Source organism: Copadichromis virginalis, linkage group LG23, assembly GCF_057382275.1.
Source record: "Copadichromis virginalis isolate Kocher_CV1m ecotype Utaka linkage group LG23, C_Virginalis_male_GT1.1, whole genome shotgun sequence".
In the NCBI taxonomy this organism is placed as follows: Eukaryota; Metazoa; Chordata; class Actinopteri; order Cichliformes; family Cichlidae; genus Copadichromis; species Copadichromis virginalis.
This window is the reverse complement of record NC_140639.1, coordinates 10,276,774-10,290,246: the sequence shown is the minus strand read 5'-3', so window position 1 is coordinate 10,290,246 and position 13,473 is coordinate 10,276,774. Positions and strand designations below refer to the sequence as shown.

Below are 13,473 nucleotides of genomic sequence, written 5' to 3'. Positions count from 1 at the left end.
CGATGACCTGGATGACTGAGAACCTTCACAGACACAATGGGATTCACTTTAATTAAAAATCAGAAAATAGAGCAAGTGGAGTCATATAAATATCTTGGGACCATAATCAATGAAAAACTGAACTTTGATGAGAATTCCAAATTCCAAAGGGGTCACCGGCGCCTTTACTGCCTCAGAAAACTTGCTCATTTCCACATTGACTGGAAAATTTTAACTTTGTTTTACAGTTCTTTTATTGAGTCTGTTTTATCCTTACCTCAGCTTTATCAAACACAGCAAACAGAGCTCTTGTTCAGTTCAGTGTTTTGCTCCAGTCTGTTTTCATCCCTGTGAGCCCCTCAGAGCAGTGAAATGATTAAAAGGCCTTTAGTGGCTCTGACTGATTAGACTCAGAGTTTAGATCTTTTTGGTGTTCCTGGGATTTTACTGACCATCGTGAATTGAATTGAATTGAAAGCCTTTATTGTCATTATACACAGTATAACGAGATTAGAAACAGCTCTATAAAAGTGCACACCTGCTTGTAGCACATTATAAAAACTATACAATAATTTAACTATATTTAGTGCAACTGGACGGAAGTCATTGAGACTGGTTATGGGTGACTTTTTGGAGATGGGGATGATTATGGTAGATTTCAGGCAGGGTGGAATGACGGCTTGTTCCAGAGACAGGTTGAAGATGTCAGTGAAGACCTGTGCTAGCTGCCCGGCACATGCTTTGAGGACCTTCCCAGGTACTCCATCTGGGCCTGCAGACTTCCTGGGGTTCGCTGCACAGAGTACACGCCTCACATGCTGTCTCTCAAGAGTGAGTGGGGGATTGCTAGAGGCTGGTGTGGGTTGTGGTGGTCTCTGACTTTTAGTTCAGGTTCTGCTCGAGGCCTCTTCCTGCTGACGGGGAGTTTTGGCCTGGTTTTTACTGACTGACCTCCACTCTGTGGTTTTAAAGTGAGCATCTGCAGAGGAAACCATCACTGCCACAGCTGTAGGTCAGACTTCCTGTTTTTGTGATGAGCATTAATGATGAAAACCAAGACTCGTCATCACTCAGACTGGCTGCAATCTTGTTTCTCAGAGTTCAAACCCATCACGCTGCAGTGAGTTTGTTTTTTAAAAGCTCCTGTAAGAAAGTTTCACCTGAAGAGCTGCTCTCAGGTAAGAACAATTGCTTTACCTGCCGATCTGCTCGTGGCTGAACATGATTCAGAGGGTCTGTGATGGCTTAGTTTGATTTTGAAAGATTTATTTGTTCTGTTTCTGCTGCTGTCAAGAGAGCACTCTGAGATTAAATCTGTTAAGTTAAAGATTTTCATGCTGTTAGGGCTGAGCAGACACAGAGCCTCGACCTCAGCAACAACATTCCTGCACTCATAGCATCATTTCATCATTATCATTATTATTTAATTTTCTTTAGCAGGAGAATGAACAGAGGTATGCACGTGTAGCTGTGACTTCATCAGCTGTGATCTTTTCTTCTTTTATCAAAGTAATAAGCGTGCTGCTTTAAGCAGAAATCCTTTCAGACACCCTGAAGCTGAATTCGCTGCTTCGGCCATATCCAACACGTTCTATCAGATCAGACGGAGCTCCGGCTCCACCTCTGCAGCTTCACTTAACCTCGCTCTCCTTTCTGTTTGTGTTTATTGTTTATGTTCGAGTGACTTTGATTATTGACGATTTTATCAAAGACAAATTACAGATAATATCACTCTATACAAAGGCAAATCCTTCTTCTCACATAAAGTCCGGAATAATTATCTTAAATACCTCGTAGTACCTTTGTTACCCTAACAGAGCTGCTATAGGCTCAGACTGTCCTCAATTTAAATGATTGTTGTTTAAAACAATGATTTCTCAAACTGTCCAGTTTCGTTTACTCATTCAAATCGACTGCCTAAAAAAAAAAAAAACAAGTGAAGGAGACAGGAAAAGGACTTTCTGTTACGGTTTGGAGGAGGACTCAAGCGCAGGACTCCAGGCTCAGATGCACACAAGAAAGATTTATTTAAAATTCACCAGGTGTATATACAAGAAGGTGCAGGGGGGAGTGCTATGTACAGCTGCGTGAGGGAAAAGAGGCTCCAGGGGAAAAGCACGCGTTCTTCAGATCATCCACACACACAATCACTGGCTCTCACTCCAACACTTGCCACTCGGGAATCACACAGGGGGAAAATCCAGGGAGCTGCGTGGTAGACAACGATCCAGCAACGAACAGCAGTCACCTCCTGGCTTAAATGCTGATCATATTAATGAGACCCAGGTGTCTCGTCTCCCGAGGGCGTGGGGCGAGGGCGTGAACCCACAGTGAGTTCCGCCCTGGCGAGAGAGAGAAGAGGAGATGCAGGAGCATGCAGCTGATCCGCCTGGGCGTGACAGTTTCAAGTTTTATTTGTCCAATACAGGTAACAATGGCACAGTATGTGTTTCTGTCTTATTTTGTGCTCAGCTAAGATAAAATGTAGATGCTAAAAATGACAACCTCAGAACTGGCTTCTCTCAAAATGTAAAAGAACCCACACACAACTTTAATCACACTCTGGATCTTGTTTTAACATATGGCATAGAAATGGAACATTTAACAGTGTTTCGTGAAAACCAGAGGCGGAGCCAGACATTTGAAACACCCGGGGCTTAGCCCTAAAGGGTAGTATGCATGTGGGATTTCTTTTTTTTTTTTTTTTTGGGGGGGGGGTAGAAATGACTGACTAATAGGCTCTGTTTTGAGTTTTGTTCAAAAAAGAATGACTTCATATAGGGAAAAATATATACCACATGTGCAGTACACCTTAAACTAGTTTTTTTAATTAAGCAGCAAGGCAGAACAAAGTCGGGGCTGTATTAAGACACGAGGACTAAACCCCAATTCAACCAGACCCAGAACTGATCCAGAATTAAAACAGGACTGCAACAGTTCAAAATCAGGACTACTTAGGATTTAACCAAGACAGAACCAGAATCAGAACTAGATGATAGTAGCACTAAAAATCATCATAGACCTGCACTACACTTATTTTTTTAATTCTACCAAAGTACACTATTTAGATTGAGAAAAGTTTATATAATTATTTAGCCTTGTTGTGCAAACAAGCCTGCATAACTTAATAAATATAGAATTTGAAAAATAGCAAACCTAAAAAGAAACACTAGGTACGAGATACATGAGTACCTATGATACGGTGATACTTTTGGTAAACGACCATTTGACTAACATGTGTGTCTCACCTGCTCTTGTTCATCTCTGTTCTGTCCTCATTCTGCATCTCCCTCTCTGTTCCTCTCTCTCCCTCTTTGTGCTGACAATCATCAAATATACAGTTGAAACCACATATTTATGTACACTTTTTTAATTGTAACATCAAATCAGACTAAATGTTTATTTTTTTAGATTGATAAATATAAAAAACATATTTGTTAACTTTAAGAGTAAAGAGAGAAACTATCTGTATTTCTTAATTGCAAATGGCACCAAATTGTATTCAAACTTGAGCCACACTTATGGAGCTCCATAGTTCTTTTCCTGGTGTTTTGGTTGATATCTCTTAATTTTCCCATTTCAAAGAAACAGACTCTGTGTTTTGCCTTTTATGCATCCACAGCTGTGCCACCAATTTACTCACATGGACTCTACTAACCTATCAGAAGCTTCTTCAGCTCAGAATGGAATCGTCTGGAGTTTCTTATTAATTAACAATAAACTTAGTGTATATGTACTCCTAAATTTGATCAAAGTGATAAAAAATAGACAGCTCTGTCTCTCTTTATTCTGACATTTAACTAATTCAAAAGATATTTCAATATTTATCTAAAACAAAAGTTTACTCTAAATTGATGTTGTACAGTAAAAATGTTTTATGTTTTCTCCCTAAAGTGTATGTAAATATCTGGTTACAAATGTGAATATCCTGCTGTGTACTGAAATCCCTCTTGTTTTGCATAGAAATATACTGAACAACATACAAAGCATAATATATAAAATAACATTTACCTGAGTTTTTTCTTTGAAAGAACCCTCTAATGTCCATTCTTATATTTCAGTACATAACTGAAACCGATTTAGTCGGGGAGGGTAAGAACTGAAAATATGAAATTAACACACCTAAGATAAGACTCTATAAAAAAAAATAGCATTTGTTCGGCTTTTCATTGTTGATTCACTTGAAGAACAAGTAACGTAATATTGGTCAAGTGATCAGTTTGATATCAATCTTTCGTGATACACCGTCATATTTACATTATTTGTACGGTATGAATGGTTTGCTTTGGTACCTGGTCAAACTTCAGTTCTCCTCTGTCTGCCTGGCTGCGTTTCTCCAACAGCGCACTCGTAGGCAGCAGGTGCCCCGCCCGCTTAGTGCCTGAGCTCGGATCATACCAATATCAGGGGGGATTCACGCACAGTCGTAAATTCCCACAGTGTGCACTATGTGCTTCGAATATTGTGTGTACTTTTTGTTTTATACAGTTGTCAGCCAGGCATCTAACTATGAAAAAATTACACTCCAAAAGACCCCGGGCTTCTGACAAAACAACCCGGGCTTAAGCCCAGTAAGCCACCCCCACGCTCCACCCCTGGTGAAAACCCTCTTTTGTCTGATCATTTCCTAATAACTTTTAAATTTACAATAACTGATTACACAGCAGTGGGGAGTAGATTGCATCACAGAAGATGTGTTTCTGAAAGTGCTGTTTAAGAATATAATCCACCCACTGTTATCATCTTCAATGCCCTGTACTAACACAGAGCAGAGCAGCTACTTGAACGCTAGTCCAACAGAGGTCGATTATCTTCTTAATAATTTTACCTCCTCACTACGTACGACTGGATACTGTAGCTCCTGTAAAAAATAGCACCTCAAATCAGATGTACTGGTATAATTCTCAAACACGTTTATATTTTCAGATAATTAGCTATTAAAAGCGAGACATTTTAAGAAATGAATGATAAAAAAGAAGCAGCTGTGCAGCGTAAAGACACAGAATAACTCCAGCTTTCTGTCTTTTTTTTTTAATTCTAGCTGAAGTACGGGACAAACTGCGTTCCTTTTCGGCTCAATACGAAACACACAATATTTTCTCTGAATATGGGACAATTCCGTTTTTTACGGGACGGTTGGCAACTCTACTAACTAACCTTATGAATAAAATAAAGTTCACTATCAGTAACATCAAAGCACCCACCCAGCTGTATAGAAACTCCGTCATGCTAGCTACAAGGTATTGTAAGTGACTGTAAAAGGTTAGCACAACGAAAATAAACTACACCTAAACTTAGTTTATATTTGACCCAGATAGACTGCAGGTCATAATTTCTTACCTGAAGATCAGTTCACCTGACACTCGGCGACCGTCTCGGGTCTCTCCTCCTCCTGCCTCCCCTTTCCCTCATCAACCTGCTGGTGGAAGCTCCGCCATAGCCACCACCAAAAAACTGAGTTATTTTTACACATCGGCCATGATCTGGCCAATCCACCACCTTTCGTTGTTTATACCGTTACAAAAGAAAAACAAAAAACAAAAAAACAAAATCACCATCGGCCCACTGGGCAAATGCCCGGTATGCCTGATGGCCAGTCCAGCTATGGCTCTGCACACCTATTTACCTTACAATATAAATCCCCTTGAGGCAACTATTGTTGTGATTTGGACCTATATAAATAAAATGAAATGGAATTGAACTGATTTGGTCAGGGTTTTTGTTGCCTTTTTGCTTGTCTTGCAGGAGGTCTCTTGGCCTGTCAGTCAAAGCTGAGGGCACTCACGTAACTCATGGGTGACATGCTGGAGGCAGTTCAGGTTTGGGACTCACCCCATACCCCAATGGAGGACGGTAAGGAGGATGTACTGCTGTGGGAGCTTTCAAAGCTACCACTTGTGGAGCTCTGGAGGATCCAGTGGGGTCTCAGTCAGTCAGACCTGCTGCAGGACTTCCCCCCCATCCCTCCACGCTGGCTGCGGTCTGCTGACGCCTGCAGCACCGCCAAAACAATGATGAGGTGTTACCAGGAGGACAGAGCGCCAGCGGTGTTGGCCGCAGTCCAGTCTCTAATCGGCGGAAATCATCAGGTTCGCCCTGTACGTTTCACCATGATCCCCCTGAGACCTGAATCAGATCTAAAACCTGTCCAAGGCTTTGTGAAGACTCAGCGGCGGAAGCTTATCAGCAGGATCCAGAGACCCGGCCCCATCCTGGAAGCCCTGCAATGCTGCAGGATCCTAAACGCCTCAGAAAGGGAGGCCATCGCCATCTACGGAGCTTGCAAGGACAGGAACCGGGTTCTAGTAGACCTGGTCCTCAGGAAGGGTGAGGAAGCTCAGAAAGTGTTCTACCACGCCCTTGGTCAATCAGAACCCTTTTTACTGCAGGAGCTGAAAGAGGATCACATCAGGGACAAGGTTTGTTTTTGTCACCTGACAGTTTCAGCAAAGTTCAGAGGGAATGTCAGGTCTGAAGACCACTAGTTCACCTTGATCCATGATGTCACCAGCTGTCCTATTTTTGTTTCCCAGAATGCCTCAGACTCAGTTGTCATCATGGAGATGTTGGAGTTTCTGGTCTCAGATGAACTCAAGTGTTTCCAGTGGTTGGTCAACAAATACATGACTGCAGAAAGTCACTCTCCCATTGGTGGAGAGCAGTTGGAACATGCAGACAGACGGACGACGTGGAGACTTCTAGAAAAACTCTTTGGATCCAATCGGGCAGAACGTGTCGCCATGGAGATCCTGATGAAGATCGTGCCAACGCTGTGTATGTATGCAAAGTCTGTGCTAAGCTACACTTGACTCGATATTTATCAGGAAGGATGTAATCATGTGATGTGATGATGTCATCTTTCTGCAGGTCTCTTTTTTCAAGCAGAAGCAGTGACATCACTGACCTACTCTGACATCAGGTTGGAGACAAATACACCACAGGTAAGTTGTGTCACTGTGATGTCACTGATGTGCTAATTGTTGATTTTTTTTTGTTGATCAGTCCAGTTTTTTAATCATTTTTTTACCTGTTGGTCTGTGCAGGTTGAGATTACACCTGAGGTCAGCGAGGATGGGAGCATATTCAGGTAACACAGGGTTGTTGGCTGATTGGTTTAATGGAAGGTTAGGGCAGATCTGGTGCCATGCTGCTGTTCACCCCGCTCTTGATGTTGTGACCTCGAGTTATGTTTGTGGTGTTTGATGTGTTTTTATTTGTAAGTTTATTTGTAAGACCCAACACATACTGACGTTATCACCAAATCATACAAGTTCATCAATACCACCTCACCCTACAGTGGAAGTATTCACAGTGCATCACTTGTTCCAACTGTCATGTTGTCTTGTCATGTTACAGCCTTATTCTAAAATGGATTAAATTCATTTTTTCACCTCAAAATATTTCTCAGCAGCAGAAATGGGGAAACTAGTGATGGTCAAGGGAAAGATTAATGCAGCAATGTACAGAGACATCTTTGATGATAACCTGCTCCAGAGGGCTCTGGATCTTGGACTGGGGCGACGGTTCCAACAGGACAGTGACTCTAAGCACACAGCCAAGATAACAAAGGAGTGGCTTGGGACCACTCTGAAGTGACCCAGTAAGAGCCAAGACCTGAACCTGACTGAACATCTCTGGAGAGATCTGAAAATAGCCGAGTACCAACGGTCCCCATCAAACCTGTTGGAGCTTTTCACTTTGTCATTTTGAGGTATTCACCAAGACGTTGATTCTGTTCATCTGGACATAGCGTTTTCAGTGGGAGAAATGTTTCATCACTTCTTTTTCTTCTTCTTCAAACTGAAAAAGTCACTTGGATGACTTTATTCTGTAAGGTAAACCCCCTACAATAACACAGAGAAACCCCAACAACTATATCATCTCCTATGAGCAAGCACTTGGCGACAGTGGGAAGGAAAAACTCCCTTTTAACAGGAAGAAACCTCCTGCAGAACCAGGTTCAGGGAGGGGCCATCTGCTGCGACCGATTGGGGGTGAGGGGAGGAATACAGTACAAAACACACAGTGTGGAAGAGAGCCAGTCTTGTTGATGATCTCAATGAGTCTAGTCTCTGTCTAGTCTTCTAGTTTGCATCACATCCCTATAGGAGCATTCAGTTGAGCGATTTTATACTATGGTTTGTTCTTTCTACCTCATTGCCTTGTTCTTTTGAGTCGGCTACGACATGCAGGGGACGAGCGATTGCAAGAAGAGCAGGCTGGTTTTCGGAGTGGCTGGTCATGTGTCGACCAAATCTTCACCCTCCACATGATTGTTGAACAAACACTGGACTACCAAAAAAAGATTTCTATCAATTTTATCGATTTCAAGAAGGCTTTTGACAGCGTCCACCGGCCGACTATGGGCTATCCTACATCACTATGGAGTCCCCCAGCAGTTTGCAGACGCCCTTCGTGGTCTCTACTCCAACTCCCACTGCTGCGGCTGGATGGTTGACAGCTGCACGGGTCCCGCGACCCTGAAAAGGATATGAATGGATGAATGGATGGATCAATACTGGCATCCTTCCTACTGGGACCGGATAACGAACAAAGAGGTCTTATGAAGAGCAGTCACCCGTCCCTCAGCCTGATGTTGTTGCCGAAAGGCGCTTCCACTTTGCGGGCCATATTCTACATCTACCCGCTCATCGCCCGGCCAAGAGCCCCATTACATGGTTCCCGCGCACTGCCAAGGGAAAGCAAGGCTAGCCAAAGATCACATGGCATTGAACATTTATGGAGGATCTGCAAACCGTCAACCTCGTCTGGGACGAAGCCGAAGCTGTCGCTGCTGACCGACATCGATGGAGAGCGGGACGATGCCTCCCAACAGGCTCCTTCCGGTTCTTATCTATATATGATCCCCCAGTTCTACAAGCTCTTTGTTCTCAGCCTCCCTCTCCTTTTCAATTATTTCACTTCTTCACTTCTATGTAGTACTAATCTGCCAGGCCCAGGAGCCGCTGCAGGTTATAGGATATTAACTTGAACAATAATGTACCTTCCCTATGGATCTTTGATGAGCTTTGGAGTTTGAAGTAGTGACCTGGCCATCTTGTAGTCAGCATTTTTATGTCTGACGTGGTCGAATGTGTTTCTTGTATGAAGACAATCTTAGATTTGTTTAGACTCACTAATGATTAAATGCAGAGTGGTGTATAAACACATAGTGAGCAAACCCCCAGATAGGTTGACCAGATTTAAGATTGAAGCATTAATTAATGGCAGGACTTCATTGATGAGTCTTGTAGGAATGGGGTCTAAAAGACACATTGATGGTTTGAAGGAAGTAATTACTGAAGTTAACTCAGAAGATCAATTAGAGAAAAAACTATAAACAAATATTTTTTTGTCCATTTTCAACTTTATTAGAAGGCTCAGTGAAGAAACGACAGGAAAGCGCGCACAGAGAGAGAAGGGGGAAGACATGCAGCAAAGGGCTGTATAATACAATTTAAGGCTGTGAACACTGTCTAGATGCTCTGAATATCACCTCACAGTTAAGAGCTAACAAATAAACAGTAATGTTTCCATGTTGCCAGGTTGCGCTGCCAGCAGCACGGTGTGTTCAGGTGCAGTGTGACAGGCCTGGTGTTGGAGGGATTTGGTGACGTGGTGTATGAGATGGTTCTCTGGGATGTGGACTTCCTGTCCTCTAAAGGGCTGCAGGTGGCAGGAGCTCTGTTCAGGTTCCACCTGCTGACTGGGAGCTTCCAGCGACTCCACCTGCCGCATTGCCAGCTGCTCTCAGGTCACTAACTGTTTCTTTGACATGTTTTCTGCCAGTTACATGTCACAGTCCCACCATGAGGTCAAACTTCACATTCACATGACAGCAAACAGAACCTGCAGAAGAAATCATCCTCGCCTGATGTTTTGGAGGAAAGAAAAATACTTTCTGATCTTGTTTAATCCTCTGAGTCCGAGACTTTGGAGAGAAGTTTAGATTTACATTTTGTGTTTGGCTCATTCCAGGGTTACCATGTCAGACACGTCTGAATTGCCATCGCTGGCTGACGTTTCTTGATAGTCTCTGGATGAATGTTTTTCTATCTTGCAGATGGTGGTCAGCACTTCCTATCTGTAGCTCATGTCACTGGGGACTGTGTGGACTTTATCACTCCAGGTCAGGTGACCGATAGTCATGTGACAGTTGATATCTCGGGCTTCTCGTGCTTTGGTCTGGTGACCCCAGCGCCCAGTGACCAGATTGCTGGCCTGGTGTTGATCTTCTCTCAACCCACAAATTCCACACTGTTTGTCCTGCTGCTGTCCAGGAATGTCTGCCTCACTCAGGTAAGCAGGCCCTGCCTGAAGGGTCCTTACAATATCCATGAAAAGTGCAGTGAAAGGTTTAAATTTCAAATGATTTATATTTGAAATGATATCCTCTGACACCGGTAACAAATACCTGAATCAGTCTTTGTGGCTCTGACTGATCACCTGATGTGCAGGTGAGAAAGGAGTGGAAGCGGCGGATTGGGGCTGAGTACGTCGAAGCTATTCCTGACTGCGAACTGATCCCAAATCACACATACAAACTGATTGGAGAGCCCATCACAGTCATCCAGCCAGAGGTATGTCACTTGGACGCTGCACCTGCTCTCACCTGCTCTCACCTGCTCTCACCTGATGCTTTACTTTCTCTTTGTTTACCATTGCCATGGTGAATCCTCGAATTGAAACTCCATCAGCTGTTCAGAAACAGGAAGCTGAGTTTGTTGACGCTGCTTCCTGATTAGACCCTGATCTTAATTTTTACACACACACTCTCATGAAGCTCATTTCTTGTTTTTATCGTTTCAGATATCAAAGTTCGTGAACTTCAGAGACTACAACAACTTCCTGCCGTCATTCCAGGTGCAGCTGAAGGCTGGAGCCACACAAGTGAGGCTGCAGCTCAGGAGTCATGTGGCTGGATCCCGTCTGATCGGCTGGGTGTTTGGCAACAAAGAGTGTGAGGTCTGGGCCCGAGACATTCAGCTAAAAGGTAATTCACACTACATGTGACCTTCTTTTACCTGTGTCTGTAGTTGATTTATAGTCAAACTGAAAACACACCATGGTTCTTGAAAATGTGAGACTTTATCATGGAGACTCGTGAACCTGCAGCTTCTCTTTGATTGTTTCAGCCAGACATCTCCATTGAACGTTTGCCTGTCCTGACCAGTGTTTTTTTCCTGGCTCCCAGTTTGTGCTCATGCGTCTGAATCCTGTCCTTTAATTGGCTGGTGTCCAGCAGTTTCAGACTGCTGCCCCCAGACATGCTTTTTGTCCTTTAGAGGCTTTAATCAAACCAAACTTACTCTTTCATCAGCTAATCAGAAATTCAGCTTTTCCACCTGAGAAATGTTTATCAGGTAACAGTGATAACATAACTTTAATTAATAACTGTAGTTTCAAACATTTCTGATGACTTAATCTGAATAATCTGTTTAATCCAGAGTGACCTCAGATCATTTTGTTCACACAGACAGATCTATAAACATCAGAATCAGAATCCTTTATTAATCCCAGAGGAAATGAAATAATGCAATATATTACAAAATTACAGAATATAAAAAAATAGCTTTAATATAAACAAATAGCTCAATTATAAATATCCAGAATCTTACAAAGATTAAAAATATATGATTGACATTTTACCCTAAACTGTAAAACTTTATTTAAATGTTATTTGTTATTTTACTGTAGGGGATGTGCAAAATGATGTAACTAATGCAGTGTGTACTGTGCATTAGTTGGATGTGATATCCACAGGGAGAAATGATTTCCTGTGTCATTCAGTGGTGCATTATGGGTAATCTCAGTCTCTCACTAAGCGTGCTCCTGTGACTGGGCAGTACGTCATGGAGTGGGTGGGAGGTATTGTCCAGCATTGTCTTTATCTTGGCCTCTTCGACACCATCTTAAGGGAGTACAGCTCCATCACCACAACATTACCGGTCTTGCAGATCAGTTAATGTGTGTGGATCTGGTCTGATCTGTGTTCCGGTCTCTCCCATGTCAGTGAAGGTGCTGGACTTGCAGGACGAAGATGCGACCCTGCAGCTGCTGCAGATGCTCAACCGTCTCGGTTCAGAGGATCTGAAAACCTTCCAGCGCTTCCTGAGTCTCCGGACTGATCCGATCTCCGTCAGCCGACTGGAGGCCGCAGACAGAACCAGAACTGTTGACCTCATGGTCCAGAAGTACCACGCCGAGGGGGCCAAGGAGGTAACTGAGGAGATACTGAGGAAGATGAGCTACAACCAGCTGGCAGCTGCTCTCAACAAGAGCTGATCAATCAGAAAACAGATGTTAAATTTTTTTTTTAACATGATTAAATGTTTATAATTCTCTGTGTGAACAAGGTTCAGTGGTTTATTTTTACAAACACCTGTTTCAATATTTGAGATGAAATTATCTAAAAGATTTTTTTTAAATAAAAAGAGAGAAACTCTTAAAGTGACAACAACCACATTTCTGTTTGAATTTCCAAAAATGTCACAAGATCAAGAACAGGAACACTGATTGCATTACAACTCCCCAGAACTAACAGGTCCGCGAACACCTCATCAGGAAACAAAGTGTAAAATCTCACCTATAAAGGTCAGCAGATTGTTTCTTTTCTGATCACATTAAGTAACTATGACAGTATTGCAAATAACTTGTTTATGCACATTTTCATGTGTTAGAGCCCCAGCTTCATTTCAGGAGATGAGATGAGATCGTGGTGGCATTGTCCCTTTCATGTTTTTGTTTCTTTAATGATAAAACATAGATTTGATCCTTGATATCTTCAGTTTGAAATGCAGATAGGAATTAAAATGCCCGTCCACAGCATGCCAATGCCTACCATTTCTGTTCTCCTCCACCTCTGGTATGGGGCCAGTCTATAATTGCTGTGCTGATTAGGCAGAACAGAAATCACTGGATTCAAGATGGTTGGGCAACATGGCAGCTGTTATCTATTTTTAATACATTAATGATAAGTTCATGAGGGTTCCTCAATTGTTGGAAGATGTAGCTACTCACTAATCAATGTATATTTATGAGTACAGTATTTTCTTCTATTAAAATAAAGAAAAAAATGACTGAGTATACCCTTCATCACATCTGCAGATGACATTTTGTGTTAGTTTAGTGTAAATGCTAGAAAACAAAGGAAACTGTTAGCATAGGTGCATACTTTCTACATGCATGCTCTTGTGGCTAAGACGTCTTATACTGGTTTAAGCCAAGGTGTATGGCAGCTTTATGTCGTTGCAATACCTTTTACAGCATTAAGAGGTATTGTTATTGTAATGACTGATGGATGCTTACTGTACACTCAGTAAAGCTGTGCTATAACCAGAGATGGGCAGTAACGCAACGCGTTACTGTAATCTGATTACTTTTTTAAAGTAACGAGTAAAGTAAGGGATTACTATCGCAAAAACGGTATTTACATTACCGTTACTTTCCTGTAGGAACGCTGCGTTACTGCGTTACTAAAACCGTGATATTTTT

The 13,473-nt window shown here is 42.4% G+C and overlaps 1 protein-coding gene across 1 annotated transcript; it reads left to right on the top strand.

The window, feature by feature from the left end:
- Nucleotides 1-6,521: 6,521 nt before the first annotated feature.
- Nucleotides 6,522-13,091, top strand: LOC146680314 (uncharacterized). The gene is made up of 8 exons (XM_085449523.1): nt 6,522-6,753; nt 6,847-6,920; nt 7,023-7,066; nt 9,525-9,733; nt 10,043-10,278; nt 10,437-10,559; nt 10,789-10,972; nt 11,993-13,091. Exons 1-8 carry the CDS (start codon nt 6,537-6,539, stop codon nt 12,262-12,264), a joined length of 1,359 nt encoding a protein of 452 aa, XP_085305649.1. The 5' UTR covers nt 6,522-6,536; the 3' UTR covers nt 12,265-13,091.
- The last annotated feature ends 382 nt before the right edge of the window (nt 13,092-13,473 follow it).

Coding starts and splice junctions, on each gene's coding strand:
- LOC146680314 (XM_085449523.1), top strand. CDS start 6,537: ATGGAGATGTTGGAGTTTCTGGTCTCAGATGAACTCAAGTGTTTCCAG. Junction 7,067..9,524: donor GAGGATGGGAGCATATTCAG/GTAACACAGGGT, acceptor CCATGTTGCCAG/GTTGCGCTGCCAGCAGCACG. Junction 10,560..10,788: donor TCACAGTCATCCAGCCAGAG/GTATGTCACTTG, acceptor TTATCGTTTCAG/ATATCAAAGTTCGTGAACTT.